Source organism: Erpetoichthys calabaricus, chromosome 3 (genome assembly GCF_900747795.2).
Source record: "Erpetoichthys calabaricus chromosome 3, fErpCal1.3, whole genome shotgun sequence".
Lineage (NCBI taxonomy): Eukaryota > Metazoa > Chordata > Cladistia > Polypteriformes > Polypteridae > Erpetoichthys > Erpetoichthys calabaricus.
This window is the reverse complement of record NC_041396.2, coordinates 81,331,339-81,351,528: the sequence shown is the minus strand read 5'-3', so window position 1 is coordinate 81,351,528 and position 20,190 is coordinate 81,331,339. Positions and strand designations below refer to the sequence as shown.

General features: G+C 39.2%; 1 protein-coding gene across 6 annotated transcripts in view; it reads left to right on the top strand.

Annotated features, from left to right (window-relative positions):
- The first annotated feature begins 4,081 nt into the window (after nt 1-4,081).
- LOC114648141 (protein phosphatase 1 regulatory subunit 12B) overlaps nt 4,082-20,190 on the top strand; it is a 143,675-nt gene continuing 127,566 nt past the window's right edge. For 2 of the 6 annotated variants that reach the window (XR_007934586.1, XR_007934585.1), the window contains exon 1: nt 4,082-4,289. Coding sequence is in view for 4 of the 6 variants with exons in the window: in XM_051925473.1 (XP_051781433.1) it covers nt 4,270-4,289 (20 nt within the window). In the remaining 2 variants the exon portion in view is untranslated. The remainder of the gene's footprint in view (nt 4,290-20,190) is intronic. The other 4 variants (XM_051925472.1, XM_051925474.1, XM_051925473.1 and 1 more) reach the window with 3 other exon arrangements.

Below are 20,190 nucleotides of genomic sequence, written 5' to 3'. Positions count from 1 at the left end.
TGCTGGGGTTACCCATAGTCCTTTTATACTTCTTGACCCGGAAGTGTTTCTGTCCCTCAGTCCATGTGACTTTATAACACTTCTGGGTCGGGAAAAAACTCCTTTTCTTCAGCCCGGAAGTACGTCATTGTCTCTGTCCCCTCGACTGGGAAGTACTTCCGGGTTATAAAGCAAATAGAAGTCCCTGGGCCTCCCTGCAGCGTCCCCTGGCGCCCCCCATGGCATCCAGAAGGGCTGTGCATTAAAATTCCAATGTCCATGAGGCTCTGCTGGAATTCGGGGCACCTCCATGTTGCAGGGAGGGCTCCATCTGGCGGCCTGGGGTATTGGCCGGGACAAACTGCCGGCCATATATCACACCCCTTAAATTAAAACTGAAATTCTACACTTCAATCACATCTTCATTGCTTCATTTCAAATCCATTGTAGTGGTTCACAGAGCCAAAATTCTGAAAATTGTATTACTGTCCACATACTTATGGACCTAACTGTAGTAGAAATAGGAATGACCAGAGGAATTTACCAAAAGCAAGTGTTAACTAGAACCAAAACATTAAGACTAAGAATCAAATCCAGAAACAATGCTATTAATCGTAACTCGAATATCAAACACTACAAGTTTTAGACAAAGATATTTTAAAAGTCCAATCTGTAATCCTGGACAAAGAAATGAGGTGTTGCTCCTAGAATTATAATGAAGCTTTTGCCTAGTGCATCCTTGGAGACAATTTCTAGCAACTGTGATGGGCACAAAAGCAATTTGTTACCTAAATGCTAAAACTCAAATATGGTGTGATGCATTTAAATTAAAATCCATCCATCCATTTTCTAACCCGCTGAATCTGAACACAGGGTCACGGGGGTCTAGTGGAGCCAATCCCAGCCAACACAGGGCGCAAGGCAGAGAACCAATGCCGAGCAGGGCACCAACCCACTGTAGTTAAATTAAAATGGCAAAAATTTTAATGTCTTAAATTAAAAATGATTTAAAGATAAATCTTTCTAAAATGCTAATAATAACATAAAATTAACCAAAGACAAACAAATGAAGTAACTTTGGTTTACTGATTCATAAAAGTCAGTGATCAAATGCTAGGAACAGCGAATCAAAGCATGCTAGTGGTTCTTGAATCAATTTACAATTTCAAACAAACAGAAAGCTGATGGCTCTGACATTCATACGCCTGAAATGGTGACATCATGCTTCATACACCTCTGGCTGTCTGTGCATAGTCGCTTGACAGTAAGAGTAAACAAGCACCACAAAATGGTGGTGCTGTCTTGACTCGACAGGAAACAGATAAGTAATATTTTGAGACAAAACTGGAGATGAGTGCAAAAGACAAAACAAAACAAATAAAATATGAATGAAGCGACCAAAACCCAGACAAGAGGCAAGAAGCAAAGTCAAAAATCAGAAAAGCAGGCAAGATACGAAGATCAATTAGCAAAGAAAGTGTTTCTTTTTAGTATTTAAAGGATTTATCCGCAGATCAAATACTGACCTTTTATCCCATCATGACCCTGGAGGCTACACCTCTAATAGGATGCGATCCTAATGACTGTTACACAAAGTGGCATCTAATATAAAAAAAGTCATAAGACCTGATCATGACTGGTGCCCATACAAAAGAAAAGGGCATGATGGAAAAATGCAAAAAAAAATTTAACTAGTGGCAAACAAAAGCAAAACTAGAGTTAAATGTTAGAATTTGGCTCATTAGCCAATAGACAGCAGAGTGGGAGCACCAGGAGTCAATGTCACTTTGACAAGTGTTAACTTGACTGCAGTCTTGATAAACATATCATCTTGAAATAACATAAGCAGGAATGGACCCAATGTCGTAATATTATAGGTGATCAAAAATGTATGCAGTATATCACACCTCAGTGTGGAGCAATATAGAGACCAATACACAATTGTGCAATGTACGTACCACATGGAGTTTTGTATCATGCCTGTAAATGTTTATGGCTTTTGAGCCTGTTTGGTGGGCAGTGCTCTACATTAAAAACAAATTGGACGTAATAAAATTATTTCTTTTTCAGAAAGCATAAAACCTACCCAGGTCCATTTCCATGTTTTGCTGGAGTGATTTTCTAGCCACCTTTGTAAAATTCAAGCAAAATTTACTGACACTGTGGTAGATTGGAGAAGGAGCCATACTAGGATCCTTTACTGCATTTTATCACTTATGCAATAGCATAGCATGTCATTTCTGTCCATTATGACATTAGTGTCCCTTTTGTTCTTGGGGAAATCCCAACTATCTACTTAGAAAACTGCTAATTTGGTCTCTTGTCTTTTGTCACTGCCCTGATGTGATTCCTAGTTACTGATTCAGTGAAAATGAGCCACCTGTAGCATTTTGATCAGATGGCGGTGAACAGTTGCAACTAACACTTGACACTTCATAAACTTACACTGGTATTGAAAATCTCAGAGCACAACTGAAAAATCATTGATGATCAAACAGTTAAAAAATGCCAGTGCTTTTTGTTATCTAAAAATAGTCTGCCCGCTAACCCTAAGCATTTGAGGCTATCTCAACCTAATCCTGCCAGCGCCTATGGTATTTACTGTATATGACTAATATGTTGCCAGTCATCTTTCCAGCCCTATTATAGAACATTATCAAAGAAAACTGAATGAAAGGATCATGGCAGTAGACATTATAAGATCTCTGGAGGAAACAGGAAAGATAGCCCACAATATAAATGAACAACAAAATTCTCAAGCATGCATCCTGGCATAGACGAGCATCAGCAGACAGATGGGGTATTTTTAGCCTATAGCCCTGCAAATCTGAGTTTAAACTATTTGAAACAGCTGCAACAATGAGACAGGGCCGTTGGGAGGTGAACGGTGTGTCTCTGTCCCATGTCATAGGGTGAGGGAGTCACAAGTGTGGCTGAGAAACATCAGAGACTGCTTTCCACTTGAGTTTCAAGATAAGGCCATTCTAGCAGTTCTTGATAAGATCTCATCCACTGCCTGCTTGCTTTGTTTGATTCAATCTAAATATAATTTAATGAAACTGGTCACTTAATATTTTTCTCCTGCATCCCAAAGATAAGTGTGTTAGTTGAATTAACATCTCCAAACGTGAGAGGGGCCTTTTTTTGTTTCACTTGGGATAGAAATTTTTAAAACAAAATCGTCATGAAATTGTTAATGCTGGAAATAAACTGCCTGCCTTGTTTTCTCACCTCCCACACTTTTATAGATTCTTCCCTACAGTGTCTTGCCACTCTTCTTTTGCCAGTGAGCTGCTATGTGCTTCCTTTCAACTCCAAACTCAATCTGCACTGGCAGAATGTACCTATGTATGTTCCTCCTATTGGTTTAGTCAAGGACAGATTCCTGGGTTCTAATGTCACCAAATCAACTTACTAAGCAATGGCCTTGGGCTTTTCTGTGTGTGCCCTGAGCTCCGATACACTTACATAGAGTTAATAGAAATTGTAGAAGGTACTACCAGCATGTTCAGGATGACCTCTGCATTTCAATATTTTAGCAAAGAAATGTGCTTAAGTTGAGACACATCAAAATGAAGCACAATTCATAGCTACATCTTATGACTGAAGCCATTTACCATTCCATGGCCAGAGAGTGTACCTCTTGGTAGGTTCAGGTAATACAGACTGGGAAAGTTATTAAGTATAATTTAGAACCTAAAGAAATTAATTTACATCACCTATTTTTAATCTCTATTATCTGCCTAACACTTTCAGTCTGTCTCAAGCTCACTAATGTGCTTCACCTGAGCGCATTCGGTCTGCAAGTTAGTAGCTGCTCTGGAATCGCATCCAGTACATCTGTCTCTCCCCCTCTAGTATGTTTAATTAGATGCAGCAGAGCACAACTGAAAGCTGCAAGCAAGAGGATTCTGCAGAGGACTCCACCCCTTACTTCTGATGCCCTTTAATGAGGTACTCAGGCCTCAGCAGATAGCATGCTGTCCCACTCCAGCACGGAGCTTTTATTTTGTACTGGTGTGTGTGCTGTCCCCTTGAGAGAGAGAGAGGAAAAATGAGATAGAAACTGAGTGAGTGAGTGAGTGAGTGAGTGAGAGAGAGAGAGAGAGAGAGAGAGAGAGAGAGAGAGAGAGAGAGAGAGAGAGAGAGAGAGAGAGAGAGAGAGAGAGAGAACACAGGAGTGAAACAGTGAGAGAGAGGGAGAGAGAGAGGGAGGAGAAGAAGAAGAACCATCCAACACTGCAGTCACTGGAAGTCTGACTTCTCCAGCACCTGACCTTCACATCAGACATGCAAGCCTGCGTGACCAGGTAGAGAAATAGCTGTGTTTCCACCTTTTGAAATGATTACTATGCTTCATCTATGCTTTAGTGTTATATAACATTAAATGAAGAAAAGTGACCTGATTAAAGGCATGTGCTGCCAAACTGCAGTGTACACTCTATAAATATGCCTAGCGCATTTCATGCTCTTCTGATGCATGCTATTATCTGTTTCTCTGTCAAGTCTATTATTTTTTATTTTTTTTTACTGAGTGTTTAACTACAGGAAGTAGAGTATCAGCTCTTACCTGAAGGTGGGCTGGCTCAGCAGATTCGGTACATGCTGAGTAATGTACAGTGTGAAGTGCATTGAGGGTACTGCGTGAATGCCAATAGGCTTGTACTTGTAGAACTGCTGTAATACCTAAACAGTTACATTTGCTTAGATTTTGCTGTTGCATTGATTATATTTAATTTTAGCAATTCAATGTAAAGTGCTATTATTTTACTCATCTTCTGAATCTATTCAATTTTTTACATATGCCAGTGAAATTAACAGAATTACACTCTCACAAATCCAACTGAGAAAATTATGGGCGTGTTGGTAAGGATGTTCTGTGATAAACCTGTGTGCCGTTCACAGCTCATTCCTGCTTTGTACTTCAGTGTTGCTAGAACAGACTCTAGGTCTCCCACAACCACAAAACTGGAGCAAGTGAATTTAGAAAAGACATGGAATAAAGGATGGTGAGGTGTGTGTTTGTGAGTTTAACCTGGGATAGGTAGGACCCCCACTCATAGCTGGTTGCTTGCCTGTGCCTGATGGATGTTTCCACCCATTATTCCTAAAAAGTTGAATGACCAGATTCAGGAAATAGATTCAGATGTGCACTATATATACTTCTGCGGTCAGATACATGTATATTAGAAATAATACATGTATTTTTTTTGGTTTCTTAAACGAAAGTTGTTCTTAACTTCCTCTCCCTTAAAATGTATTACTGTAAAGCCTAGTGTTTAATGTATTTGTCAATAAACCTTCACATGCCGTCTCACCCTTCACTGACTGAGTGACCATTATCCTTCCAGTATTCCAATGAAAGAAATAAGGAAATGTTGTACTAGGCGTGTGTTGTTTACTTATTAAGATAAAAGTGTCAGACACATAAATAAATGTGAACTTTCGTTTAAAGACAGGAAGAGAGAAGTTGTTTCTGAAGTTCGCCTAGAGTTTGGCTCAGAGTATATGTAGACTGTCCGCATTAGATATGGCTCTGAGTTAGACCTACTATGGAATTTTAAGGTGTGTCTGTTATGACTGACAAAGTCATCTATCTATCTATCTATCTATCTATCTATCTATCTATCTATCTATCTATCTATCTATCTATCTATCTATCTATCTATCTATCTATCTATCTATCTATCTATCTATCTATCTATCTATCTATCTATCTATCTATCTATCTATCTAAATGTCCTGATAGTTGTGTAACTAGGTGATCCGGGAAATATCTAGGGAGCAGAATTTGGTTGTCAGGGCTAATTCCACACCCTAAAAATAAAAACTCCTAGGTCTTAAGTGTGAAAGTGAGTGTCTGTTGACCTGGAAATACACCTATAGGTATGGATCTCTCAGGGAATTGGCGGTCAAAAGTTAGGCCCATCAATGTAGTGATGACTTCTTGCTGATGACTCAGGACAGGTAGTCCAGCATTTACCAAGGGTGCCTGGCCCAAAAATAATACAATAAGCCCTAGAATCTAGCAAGAGACTTGGGAAAAGCCCCCAGAAATGCAATTGCCAGTAGACAGGTTCCACTTGGTACAAATGGTACCCAAGCTACTCCATAAGAGGAGATCTGTGAAGAGAAACCTAACTGTTAAAGGTCAAGTAGAATGGAACCTGAGTGATGCTAGAGGAAGCTCTATCCTGGTGTTACTGTACCCAAGGACCATTGCTGCATCCTTTAAAGTGATTATGAATTTTGACTGAAAGTAACTGTGAGATGGGGTTTAATACTACCTTGTGAGATTGGAGTTGGAGTAGTAGGCAGAAGTAAGATACCTCCAGCAGAACTGAAGAGGAGATATGAAAGATAATTTTGAGGTACGACATTGAAGCAAGCCATTCTAATGGATGGAGAGGTCTTGATATCTAATCTAGGCAGGTTCATGCAGGTTAAGAAGGCCAAATATTTGTTGCTTTGTTCTGTATCTTTGTTTTAGTCTGTGGCATCTTTTGTCATTTTGTTAATGCAGTCCCTTAATTGTGTATATTTTAATATGTTTGGCTTCATTTTTTCTGGTGTCCCTTGATGAAGGAAAACTCTCACAAGAAAGAATATGGTTGGAGAGACACTGATCATCCCATTTATCACACAACAATGTGAATAAATAGTAAAGCAAATCCATGCACTTCACTGTCTGTACCACTTTCATGAGACTTCCCTTTACAGGCAGGTGAGCTAGTCTGTGCACTTATCCTATACATTGCTCGTCTCTCTTTTTTTCTCTAATTCTCTGCATTAAGCTAAATGTATTAAAATTCTGGGAAATCCAGGGGTACCTTTAATGCATTGCTCTTGGGACAGGATCAGTCCTCGGAGGTTGTGTTTTGAGATCAGGCATTTACAACAACTGACTTTTTCTCTTTTTGTGTTCCGTCCAAATTTGTCACATAGTGGTACCTTTATGAACACAACTTTCAACCTTTTTTATTTAACTGCATACACACAGTTTTATATTTGCAAATACAAAAGAAGCTATGGTGTCCAGCACCTACTAAACTGTGAAATGCCGTATTAGAAATCAATATTTTGATACCAGCTTATCATTTTGTTAGATTAGCTGTTATCTGTAGTTGTTTTGCAACTGCTGCGGCTCTGACTCTGTTTGAGTGGAGCTCCCTATGAATATACCTGAGGGTTCAAGTGAGAAGTGTACTCTTTTTAGGCCTTCACTGTTGAACCTTTTCTACTTGCTCAGTTTGGCATTTCCTTTGTTTTGGACTTTGGTCAAAGATTCCCTTGATACTTGTTATTTTCGCTCACTCATGCACTAAATCATGCTTGTCGTGACTATGCACCTTTTCTTGAAATGTCTGTTGCCCGTCTATAGATACACACAAGTCTCAGGAAGTCACACAATGTAATTTAATATTTTGACGTAAAATGTCACTGGCTGCCTGACCCTTTGAGGTACAGAATAAAGCCTAGAGGTAGATAGGGCACCACTACCATTTAAGTAGGCCTAAATAAGCTTAATGTTGTTCTTGGTTTTGTTTTATTTTTTCTTTATTATTCACTGTGTACATTGTTTTTTCATGTTTAGTTTGTGAAAACATGAGTGACCACTGGGGCTCCTTCCAATTTCAATCAACATTTGATTATTGATATTTGCAACAGAAGTTCTCACAGTAGCACTGTTTACACAGAATGATGCTATGGAGGATAGCTTTGTTGTTTTGAGGCCTGAGTTGCCTCAAAAGCTTGCATATTGTAATTTTTTTAGTTAGCTAATAAAAGGTGTAATTTTGCTTGACTTCTCACTTAATTCCATGGGGAAACTCAAATGCATACAACAGCAGAAACCTAAAAAGCAAGAATATAGACTCACAGGACATATAATCCAATCAATCAATCAAGCAACAATCAGTCAATCAATCAATCAATAAAGTTAACGAGTACATCGGGTGGAAGCAATGAATTTCCTGATAGCAGTGGGTAGAAAAGACCCCCAGATGTGCTTCTTAGCACACTATAGTGGAATGAGCCCGTGGCTAAAAGTGCTCCATGAGAGAGCCTCCTGGAGCGAATAGAGGGGATTTTTAATGGTGGCACACAATTTTGCCTCTTTTCTACTACATCTTTCAGTCCAGGGTTAGCCCTGTGATGGAAGCTTTGCCGATTAGTTTGTTCAGGCATTGTGCTTCTTTTGAGCTCAGATTGAGCCCTGTATACCGCAGAGTAGAACACCATACTGGCTACTATGGACTGGTAGAACATTTCCACCAGCTTGCTGCACACATCAAAAGAGCTGAGTCTCCGTAGCAAGTACAGTCTGCTCTGACTGTTCTTGTACAGCACCACTGTGTTGTCAGGACCAACTCGTAAAAATTGGTGAGAGTGGAGAAACATGGTTAAAGTCAACAGAAATTTTGATGAAAGCACTTGGATGGTCAGTATAGTTTGCTTATTACAGAGTATGCTGTGTATGTTGTGTTGCCACATCTGCCAAGGGGGAATGTAAACTGCCTGCACAATTGTATTAGAAAACCCTCTTGGCATATAATAAGATCATAAGCCCACTGCGAGCAGTTCAACATTCATTCACAAAAACGGCAAGTCTGCTTCCTTTCTTCTTGCCGCTTTAACTTCTGCTTCTGTCCAGAATTTCAGCTCTAAGCTACATCTCAGTGAAGCACATGAGAACATGAGATTGCTGAATTTGTATTCCCTTAACCTCCTGATCAGCACTGAGAACTCATCCATTTTATTTACCAGTGATCTTACATTTCCCATCATAATCAATGCAGATAAGGTCTGTAGCTTCTTCTTTTATTGTGAAGCTGGACACCCACTCTTTTTCCCCAACGTTAACCCTGTAGCTCTGCTGTCAGCCCAGCGATTAGATAGATGCTCTAATAGACAAAGGGCACAGGCCAAGAAGTTGCTGTGTAAGTGAGTGTGAGTCCTTCCTCACATTTTTGGTTATCCATGTTATCCATAAAAAAAAGCAGTAAACAATGGCAAAGAAAAACAAAGGCAAACAAACACAGAGCTGCTGTTGTAGACGGCCACTTGTGCCAGAGCTGAAGTTCAGTTTGTTAAAATTGTAACGATAAGGTAGTTTTTGAAGTTGTTTTTGCACTTATTTTATACTTTTGATTATTTTTATCATCATTTTATTATTATTTTTAGGTCATCATGTTTTATTTTGTTTTTGTCACAGTAACTGCCATTCTGTATGTTTTCAGGTGGCTGTGTCCATGTTGTTGATAGCAATGTACTAACGTGTGACAGACAGAATTCATGGCACATGACAGATATAATTTAACTTTTGCTTTTCATTTTTTTTAACAGTTCCTGGGGCTATAAAATCATTAGGACATTATTATTTAGTTGACACCTTAATCCAAGGCTTCTTATATCATTTGAGATACAATTGGCTACATTTCTTTTGTATTTCCATTTTGAACAGAGGAAGGTAAAGCGACATACTCATGGTCCCATAGTGTCAGTAGCAGGATTTGAATTCACAACCTCAGGGCTGGAAGTCCAAAGCTACTACACCACACAGACTTTTACTGTACTTTTCCTGGACTCTCTTTCTCACCCAGATGAGCCTTTGCCCCAACTCACCTCTTGATTGTAAGCTCAAAAGGCTATTGGCCTTAAGGAACTTAATTATTCTTCTGTGGTCACTTCCAGCCAAGCATGGAAACACTTCCAAACAATTGGTTAGGCCTGAGTGATCAATGATCATATTTACTTTTACTACTGATATTATGTAATAACATTTCAAATGTCTGCTGAATTAATGTGTCTCCCAATGGTAGTGTTTCAATTTGTGCTCTGAGATTTTTCAGCTAAGGAAGATAGAAGGTGAGGCTGTTAATACTCACTTATCACCTGGAGAGTGATGACATGTTGCATATTGATTAGCACATGCCTGATGAAAATGACAACAATCTACTATATAATAAAACACTAAGGTCTGTGTGTCCAGTCCCTCTGAGCAATCTAATTGATTAGTTTGGCTTTAGTGTGATTAGTCAGTTTGGTGACGTGATGAATTTGGAAGTGCAAGTGAGAGACACATGAGGAGGAGTAAGAGCATATGAGGCATGCTGAGAGAGTTGCCTTCAAAGACAGAAAAGTATAAAGATGGACAGGAGGAGAGAAAGGTGCCTCAAAAACAATAACAGAGTCTGAAAAGTAATATTTATGAGAACGCACTTGAGAGAGGGAGCGCTGGTTAAGAGACGTTCATACACGCAAATATAGAGGAAAGGCACTGAAGCTACAAGTAGGGCTAGAGCTAGCAAATATTTTAAAATTATTCTATTACCTGTCTTTGACAAGTAGCATAGCTAGAACTTATAAATGACTTAGGGCTTGATCCTGTCTTGTGTCACTGTTTGCTGTCTGGAAACATTAATGACCACTCTGCATACACCAGTTGCACATATAAGGCTTTCTTAAGTCATAGTTGGTCCTATAGTGCAACAACAACAACAACATTTATTTATATAGCACATTTTCATACAAACAATGTAGCTCAAAGTGCTTTATATGACGAAGAAAGAGAAAAAAGACAAAATAAATAATTAAAATTAGGGAACACTAATTAACATAGAATAAAAGTAAGGTTCAATGGCCAGAGAGGACAGAGAAACAAAAAAAAACTCCAGGCGGCTGGAGAAAAAAATGAATTCTGTAGGTGTTCCTGGCCATAAGACCACCCAACCCCCTATAGGCATTCTACCTAACATAAATGACCTCAATCAGTTCTCATTGTATTCAGGGTTCACATGGAAGAATTTGATGATGATGGTCATGTGTACTTCTGGCCTTTAATCCATCAATGTAAGGACATCACGGTACTTTGATTAGGTGGTTGTGGCGCAGATTGCCACCCCAGAAAACTGGAAAAAGAACAGAAGAGAAAGTAGGGGTTAGTATGGATTTTGGGGCCATACTAGATGTAGCATTGGATCAGTACTAAAATTTTGTCTTTGGTATCAATACTAGCTTTTAAACCTCAGTATCAATACCAAAATAGTTCAGAAGCAAATGACAGATAACTACAAAATGTTCTGTCTTACTCCAGCCTGCCTGGTGTGCCACACAATTGATCACCTTCCTGGTGCCATCACTCTGCTACAGACCACTTTCCTTTTGATAGCCATGAAGTCTCGATCACATCAATGCATTGAGGGTGGGGTGCCCCCATGAAGACCAGATTGCGTTGAAGTATGTATTTTCGATTTGTAAAGTGTACAAAATGATGTTTTACTACAGTTGCAGTACCAAGTATCAATGACATTGAGGAGGATGAGAGATTAAGAAGAAAGCAGACATTTGCGTCCAGTACTGAAAATTTCAAAATCGTGGTACCGTAACATTTTAAAATTTTATTTCTTCGATACTTTTCCAGTATGCTGCACAACCCTAACTAGTAGCAGTGTTGGTCTGACTGCCCCTTGCTTTCTCTCTCTTTAGAATGAATCATTCTCTAGGCTCCTGTTCTTTGTTTGGTTTCTTCTGCTCTGTATAAGGAACAGAAAAGACACATAAAGAGAGTGATAACAATTTTAATCAATTTATGTCACTCCTCCCACATAGCCTACAATAACCCCATTTACATGTGATGGAGTCTGAATTGTTTGCTATAAATTCGTCAAAATTATATTATGGAGGGTGCCAGCTGCATTGGACATTAGGTAGGAGTCAATCATACATTGAAAACCAGTTCACCGCAGACAACATACATACCCAAAGTCAAATTCACACATGCTGAGTCTTTGGGATATGGTAGGACATCAGTGTACGTATAGAATACTGCACTATGCCTGTAGTTTGAATTGAATTTCCTGGAGCTGTGAAGCACCAATGTTAACTGCTGTGGTATAGTACCACTCAGTTTACAATTACAAAAGTGATGAGGCAGCAGCCTGGTAAGATGGTGCTGGGGTTAAGAAACAGAAAGATGGAAAAAATTTGGTCTCTATTTTGTTAAGTAGACTCAACAATGTGTGGTTATAGGAGTCAGTTAGTGGTTTTCATTGGTCATTGTGAAAAGGGTAAACAGCTCAGAGATAATTGTTCTTGTGACAGAGTTAGTCTGAGGATCTTCTCTTAATGTAATAATGAATGGCAGCCACTAGAGGGCGGCTTTACTCCAGGGATTCTAGCGGGTGGGAATTGTTATGTGGGCAAGCAGCCATGAAAAGGCTGTCTCACTCACATGTAGCTGTGACTTGAAAGTGTCTATTCCATTAGCACTAATCAATCAGAAAGGACTCAGAGAACAGGGAGAAAGAAATTATCCAGATCATTAAGAAGCTCCAGAGTTATCGTGTTCTGAGTAGATTTTGTCTTGACTCATGTTTGAAGGATAGGCAGTAAAAGAACCATTATGCAAGTAAGTCCTTTATGTTCTGCATTGCACTACAAGGAGGCAAGAAATCCATGTAAATTTATTTTGTATTTTTCTGGGCAAGTCTGGTGCACAAAAATGCCCACCAATCACTCAGTATTGTGACCAAGTAGAACTAAAACTCAAGTCCTCTTGCTTCTTTCTTTTTGGGTTTTAAAGAACAGTTATTACAAAGACTGGTACCAGTGCCGGATTAACCAATAGGCACATGTAGCATATGCTATGGGCCCCGCAATTTCGGGGGCCCCCAAATGGTGGACCCAATATTTAATGAAAAAGTGTAGCATTGAAAAACTGGTCTTTAAAAATATTATCTTTACGTTTTTAAACTGTAAATTTCTTACACAACAAAACTTTAGGGGCCCAACACATAAAATTCACATAAATATTATAAGATTTTTATTATAATCGAGAGTAAAATAATTATTTAGTCCGGTTTGAACTGTTCAGAATCTAAACTTCAGATGATGCAGACCAAAAGGGCCCCCAAATTTGAAATGTGATACGGGCCCCCAAAGCTCTTAATCCGGCCCTGACTGATACACATGTCACATGTCCCGTAGTGCACAGCAACATACAGCATCCTAAAACCTGATAACAATTTGCACAGATGGCAGTTTAGTAAATTATACATCTAAGCCAGATTGTACACCATATTTCAACTTATACCAGCCTGTATTCTCCACAAATATTTCACCATTCAATGTTAAATAAAGCAAAGGATAGTGAAGTAAATGTAATTTGTGACTATATACAGGGTGAGTCAAAATTATGTTAACATTTGAATGGCAGAAACAATTTATTTACAAAGCATACTTCATATGTGCAAGATGATTTACAGGAATGTGTCAACCTGTTCGCCATGTTCAACACATGTACCATATGTGGCACATAAACTGTCCACAAAAATTGTATATAAGTGTATACATAGCAGTACCATTAGTGTTAACATAATTTTGACTCACCCTGTATATTTTTAATAAAGTACAAAATGCAAATAATACACTTCCTCAATCCCTGAAATTAAACATTCAGTATTTACAGTCCACTAAAGAAAGATAATACATGCTTGTCCTCTCGTATTGCCTAATTTCCAGTATATCTATCTATCTATCTATCTATCTATCTATCTATCTATCTATCTATCTATCTATCTATCTATCTATCTATCTATCTATCTATCTATCTATCTATCTATTACCATACTATATGCAATAAATATGCATACAACACACAAGTCTAATATATTGCAATGTCTGTAATAAATGGGAACTAAAAGACTGCCATCAGATCCTAAAATAAAATACAAGCAAATTAAACAGTTCAGATGGTATTATCCTGGTATGTAATCCAAAACAATCTCCTCAGAAAATTCTGGTGGATATACAGACAGTCATGGGAAAGGAGTCCAAAGGAGTGTGGAAACAATTACCACACTGCTGCATGTCCAGATGAGATGTAAAGTGCAAGTTTGAGTTTATTGTCATGTGTACTTAGTACAATTAAATATTTAGTTTTGAAATGTTTTCATTTAAAAAATATGTGCTATTATGATTGGCTGTTCAGTAACCTTATAACCCATAGACAGAAATTGTCCCTAAATCAACTGATGTCAGTGTCTATGACCCTGCACTGTTTTCGAGAAGGTGAAAGTGAGAAAAGTAGCTGTGCAAGGTGACTGAGGTCTTTACTTACCCGGTTTTCATTCCTAAGGCAGTAATGTTGTAATGCATTTATTCTGAATAGAAGGCAGCAAGGTCCTGATAATATTCTGGAGCCATCCTCTGCAATGCTTTATGTTCTTGAGTTGAGCAGGTGTAGTATCAGAATGTAATGTAGCTAGTGAGAATGAACTCCACTGTGCACCTGTACAGGATATTAAGAACTAATGGAGAAATCTGAGCTTTAATCAATTGTCTGAGAAAAAGGAAGCATTAGTGAGTTTTCCTTGACAACATCCAAAATGTGCCATACCCACTTCATTTAATCCAGTTATGGTCACTCCAAGAAGTTTAAAGCTCCTCTCCCTTTCAACAGAATCCACTGCGATATAGTTAGCAGTGTGGTATGCCTTCTGTTTTCTGAAATTTATAACCTGCTCCTTGGTTTTGCTAAATTTAAGGGTGAGACTATTATAGTGGACCACTAATTCAGCAGGTAAACCTCTGCTCCATAAACTGTCTCATCATTGTTGGTGGTAAGGCCTATGATAATGGTGCCATGAGTAACTTTAATGATGGAGATGGAGCACTATCTGACCATACAGCCATAGTGAAGAAGCGCAGTGTGGAGTGTCTGTGTTGAGGATCAATGGGAAGGATGTGATGCTGCCATTCTGCACATGCTAGGGTCTGCCAGTAAGCAAATTCAAAATTCAGTTACATGAGTCCTAAACTGAGGAGTTCGGGTGTCTGCTTCGGCAGTAAAACAGTGTTAAAGGTGAGCTGTAGTCTATTAACAGGACTCTGGTTTAACAGTTTTTATTATTTAGATGTGCTAGGATGGTATGACATGCAAGAGCATCCTACGTGTATCGGTTGGCGATATACAAGCAGGAAGTGATGATGACTATCTGTTTAATGTGTCTCAATACTAATCTCTCAAAGCACATCATCATGATTAGAGTGAGTGCCACTGATCAGTAATCATTCAGACCGTCCACTTTTGTAATAATCGTTGCTCTTTTGAAGTAGGCAGGGGCCACAGATTGTCTCAGAAGAAGAAGACATGAGCTAATTGGTTGCTATGGGTTTTTAAAACACACCCTTCAATTCCATCCAGAAACCGTGTGACTCATGAATATTGACTCATTTAACAGTCCTTATTATGTCATGGACAGGAACCAAGACAAATAAATCATGTGGTGCTGCAGGCTATCAATTGGCAGGCTGCTCATCATCATGATCAAAGACATAGAAGGCATTAAGTTAATTGGGAAATGAAAACGTGGATGAGATTAGATTATTTTTTTGCTTTCTTTCATAGGCAATTCTAGTCCCTGCCAAAGTTTGCATTAATTCTTTCATTTCGTATACGTGGTATCTAGTTTAATCCCATACTGATGTTTAGCCACTTTGATTGGTTGAACCATAATATAAGATGAGTGGTTGTTTATAAATAATGAAATATATCCTAACAAGGTAAATACTCTCCATTAATGACATCCTGATACATACATGATGGAATACTACAGGCATGTAACTCGTACATATAAAAGACTGATGAACACGCAATACAAACGTTAACATTACTCGTGTAGCCCCAATGCTACCTGAAATTCCAAAATGGTGTCATCCATGAACACATATACACAAATAGGAAAATACATTTTCAGAATGGCAACAAGATAATATAATCGAAATAGCAATGGAAATATAAACAAATGTTAATAAACATTTTAAACATCCATCCATCCATCCATTTTCCAACCCGCTGAATCGAAACACAGGGTCACGGGGGTCTGCTGGAGCCAATCCCAACCAACACAGGGCGCAAGGCAGGAACCAATCCTGGGTAGGGCACCAACCCACTGCAGGATACACATACACACACAGCACACACTAGGGCCAATTTAGAATCGCCAATGCACCTAACCTGCAGGTCTTTGGACTGTGGAAGGAAACTGGAGCACCCATTTTAAACATATTCAACATAATGAATAAACATGAACATGAGATTATTAATATGTTCCTGCTTAATCCATCTCATAGTCATGGGGGGCTTTAGCCTATACCTACAACATGGTGTTCATGGCAGGGCTCAAACCTGGACACAGAGCTAGTCTGTCTTAGAACCCAGTCATGCACACACCTCCAGTCACATGGGGCTAATTTAAAATCAAATATTAACTTGGTGTACGTATTATGGTATGTGGGAGAAAAACTGGGTATCCTAGAGAGAAAAAACATGCAAGAATGGGGAGAACTTGCATGCTACACATAGGTTTATAGGTAAGAGGAAAGGCAGCCAATAAAACTGATGAGACACCATTCATTCTGCTCACTTTTTACATGATGAAAAATCTCTTTCAACACCTTACACATTTACTACATCAAATTGACTCAGATTACATGTCTTCACGCAGTTGGAGCACAACCAAGCTGAGTGATGTGCTCACATCACAACATGGAGAGCCTTGACATTTGAGGCTACAATCCTTCTGTGACATATTGTAATTATACTGCAAGTAGTATTTTGGAATCACACCACAATCCTTCCCTGCTCAGATATTTGCACTGTGGTAACTGCCGGTGCCTATACATGAACAGAATATCTGGATTACAAAGATCCTCAGAAGCTTCTTTACACTATGTATCATAAATGTTGTAATCTGCCTTGGATAAAGGCCAAGTAAATACGTAAGCTAATAGGAGAACTCCTACACGTGCACACAGGACTACGTGTATGCACATGCTTCCAGGTGACGTCAGGTAAATTCCCTCTCATTGAGTCCCACCTTTTTTGCACAGCACTGCTTCTAAAATTCTTCCATTTATGGTGTAAATCCTGCTGACTACGCCAAGTGATTTGTCACGAAATCATACCACAGTACGTCATAGTTTAAACATTTGCACTGTGATAACTGCTTGTGTCCAGCTGCAAACCCACAACACCTGGATTACAAAGGCCATCAAAAGCAGTTCCTTTACAGTATAAGCTAATAGAAGAGCTCCTCATGGGCACAGGGACTCCACTTTAAATAGAGTGCTTTCCAGTGATGTCAGCTGAGCTCTTTCACACTGAGCTCCCACCTTTTTTGTGCTGAACTGCCACTACAAGTCAATTGTAAGGATCATGTGTAAATTGAAGGGAGTAAATGGAAAAAACACAGTTGTAACAGAGACATGGGGACTGCAATTTTTAAACAAACAACTGAAGCATCACAGTAAGGTAAAATTTAATTTTGGATTTTGTACTGGGATTATTTTGATAGCAGTTGGCCATAAGCAAGTGCAAATAACTATCAATTCTGTGTCCAACCTCGAGAAATTACAATAAGCTCTGCAGAATGTAAGAAACATGGAAAGAGAATGACAGCTGATGACATGTTAAAAGTTTAGACCCATGACAAAAATCAAGCTTATTTTCCTTGCCTGGAAGTACAAGAAGAGGGAAGCAGTAAACAGTCTGAAATAAAAACTCAAAGTGGGCTTTCTGAGATGCACCACAGATGATTTTGCTGGTATTCCATTTGAAAAGGAGAATTTAGATGAAGAGTTGGGGTATTGCCATTCTTGTTGATATCTGCACTCCGTACACTTACGGAAGTATCTGATTACGGTTTATAATCACTTGCCCATTGTAAACAGAACTAAACAGAAGGGAGACATGCAAAACATTGGGAATCCAGAAAAGGATACCTTATTTAATTGCCTTAGCCAAAAAAAGAATTAGGAAAACATAAAGCAGAACATTCTTTGCTAATCCAATATGTATTAGTGGAGGTTAAGTTTCTGTTAGTGGTGGCTTCTATTGCTCAATACCAGAATTAAGGTAGGACAGTAGTGATGACAGTCATTGATTCAAGTGCTTTCTCTTCCAATTTAAAGTTTCTAATGAGGATTTTACTTTGTGGCATTAAACTGCTCAGTTCAGCCTGTGATGAGTTAAAGTGAGTTCTCTGCTTTGCTCTGCGGCTGAGGCAGCGTCTGAACTGCAATATGTTTTTTAAATCAGGTTGGCTCTGTCCCAGCCCCCTTTGCCAATTATGATGACAAGCAAGACAACTGCACTCCTAAAGATGTGCTGAAGACAGAGGTGATATTGGGTACATTCCTACAAAGTGCTTGGAGAATGTGTGTGTGTGTGTGTGTGTGCATGCGTGTGTGTGTGTGCTCAGTCTTATCTGAAAGAAAGAGGACACAGAAAGTGTTGGTTGCTGGTTGTAATTCTGTTAAAATAAAGCAACACAATATTAAAAAGAGTGGGGTACAAAGTGGGTAATGCGTTTAGTAAAGAAAGTCATAAGCAAAATGAAAAACAGGAAACAATAACATTGGCTCGGGACCTTGCAGTTCTTCAGTCACAAAAGGCTTCTCTGTTGCAAAGTAAGGTTAGTCCTAATGGGTGCCAATGTTCAGTAAGTTCATGGTTTAAGTAGCGAGACCTCCAGGATAATACCAGAAATTGCATTACAGTCCATCCTGAAACTTGTCACCTGGTCTAGAGAAAAGATAGAAGAGGTGGTTAGTGGTCACTTTCACCCCTTCCCTGTGATTGACTGTCTTACCTTGGTAGAGACACTTAGATGCACCCAAAGCATTCATGTGAGAAAATGGAAACAGCAAGGAGAGGTTTCTTGTGTTGTACAGTTTCTTTCTTAAAAAACATACAATTGTGCTCAACTCTGTTATTGTGTATCTGTATCTGGGAAATATGCCACATATGCACTCCTCTGCATTAACATCAATAGGGGTGACAGGATAAATTGATTTTACTGGTATGCTGCAAGTGACCTGCATTACACAACCTTTTCTTCCCTGACTTATCTTCTCCAGGGATACATGAACTTACCAGGTTCGTTCCAAGTATGTCTACTGTCGCACCTTTAAGATTAACACACGCACACATAGATACAAACATACACAGAGACCCTCACCACACATGTACTGTATGAATAATGTATACACAACCCGTTACTCGCTAGCACTTTAACCCACATGAGTGCCATATGAATAACAAATGCACAGCCTGTTCTCCCCTAGTACTTCAAGAGACTTACTTATAATTGAACAACGTGATGTCTTAGATATAGTTAGTCAGTCAGTCATTGTGCAACCTGTCTATATCCTAACATAGGGAGTCTGCTGGAGCCAATCCCAGCCAGCACTGGGCGCAAGGGAGGAACCATCCCCGGGCAGGGCGCCAGCCCACCGCAGAGCACACACACACACCCACAACCACTCACACGCACACACACACCAAGCACACACTAGGGACAATTTAGGATTGCCAATGCACCTAACCTGCATGTCTTTGGACTGTGGGAGGAAACCGGAGCATCCGGAGGAAACCCATGCAGACATGGGGAGAACATGCAAACTCCACGTAGGGAGGACCTGGGAAGTGAACCCAGGTCTCCTTACTGTGAGGCAGCAGTGCTATCACTGCGCCACCATGCCGCCCTGTCTTAGATATATCTCAGACCTAAATATTACCTTTGGTCTCCTGATGTCTTACTTTAATGCACTGTTCACTATTGGACAGAACTTTTTGTCCTCAGCCAATAAAATCTCGCAGTTCAGATCATATGGCACTTCTTTACTGCTCCAGGTGCTCTAAATATTTATCTTATTACTTCAATCACTATAGATATGAAGACAAAGTATAGAAGGTTAAAAGAAACATGGTATATATTAAAGAACAATAATACCAGTAGAGAAAAGCATAAAAGAAAATGTGGATATCAAAGTCTGAATATAAACAATCTTTAGAAAAAGTTATGAAAAGTTAAAGATGTCAAAGATGAATGTCCTACGGCAGCATTGATTTATCAATCAATACTGTTCATGAGATGCATTAGCTGTCGATCAGATGAAAACGGTCACACATCTCTTGATATTTCCTGACATTGCTTGTGCCCTTTCCTGACGTTGCTCTGTTTTTTCCTCTTGATGTTGCTTACTTTTCTTCCCTCAGACAAGCTATAGTTATTTCAAAATTCCATGTGAGATTCTTGAACCAGGTTTGTTACACACATTTGATTGGCTGGCTGTCAATATGATGGATGTCCTCCCTCAAACTCTTTGATCTATTTAAGTATGTCCAGTTAACTTCCTGTCCCAAGC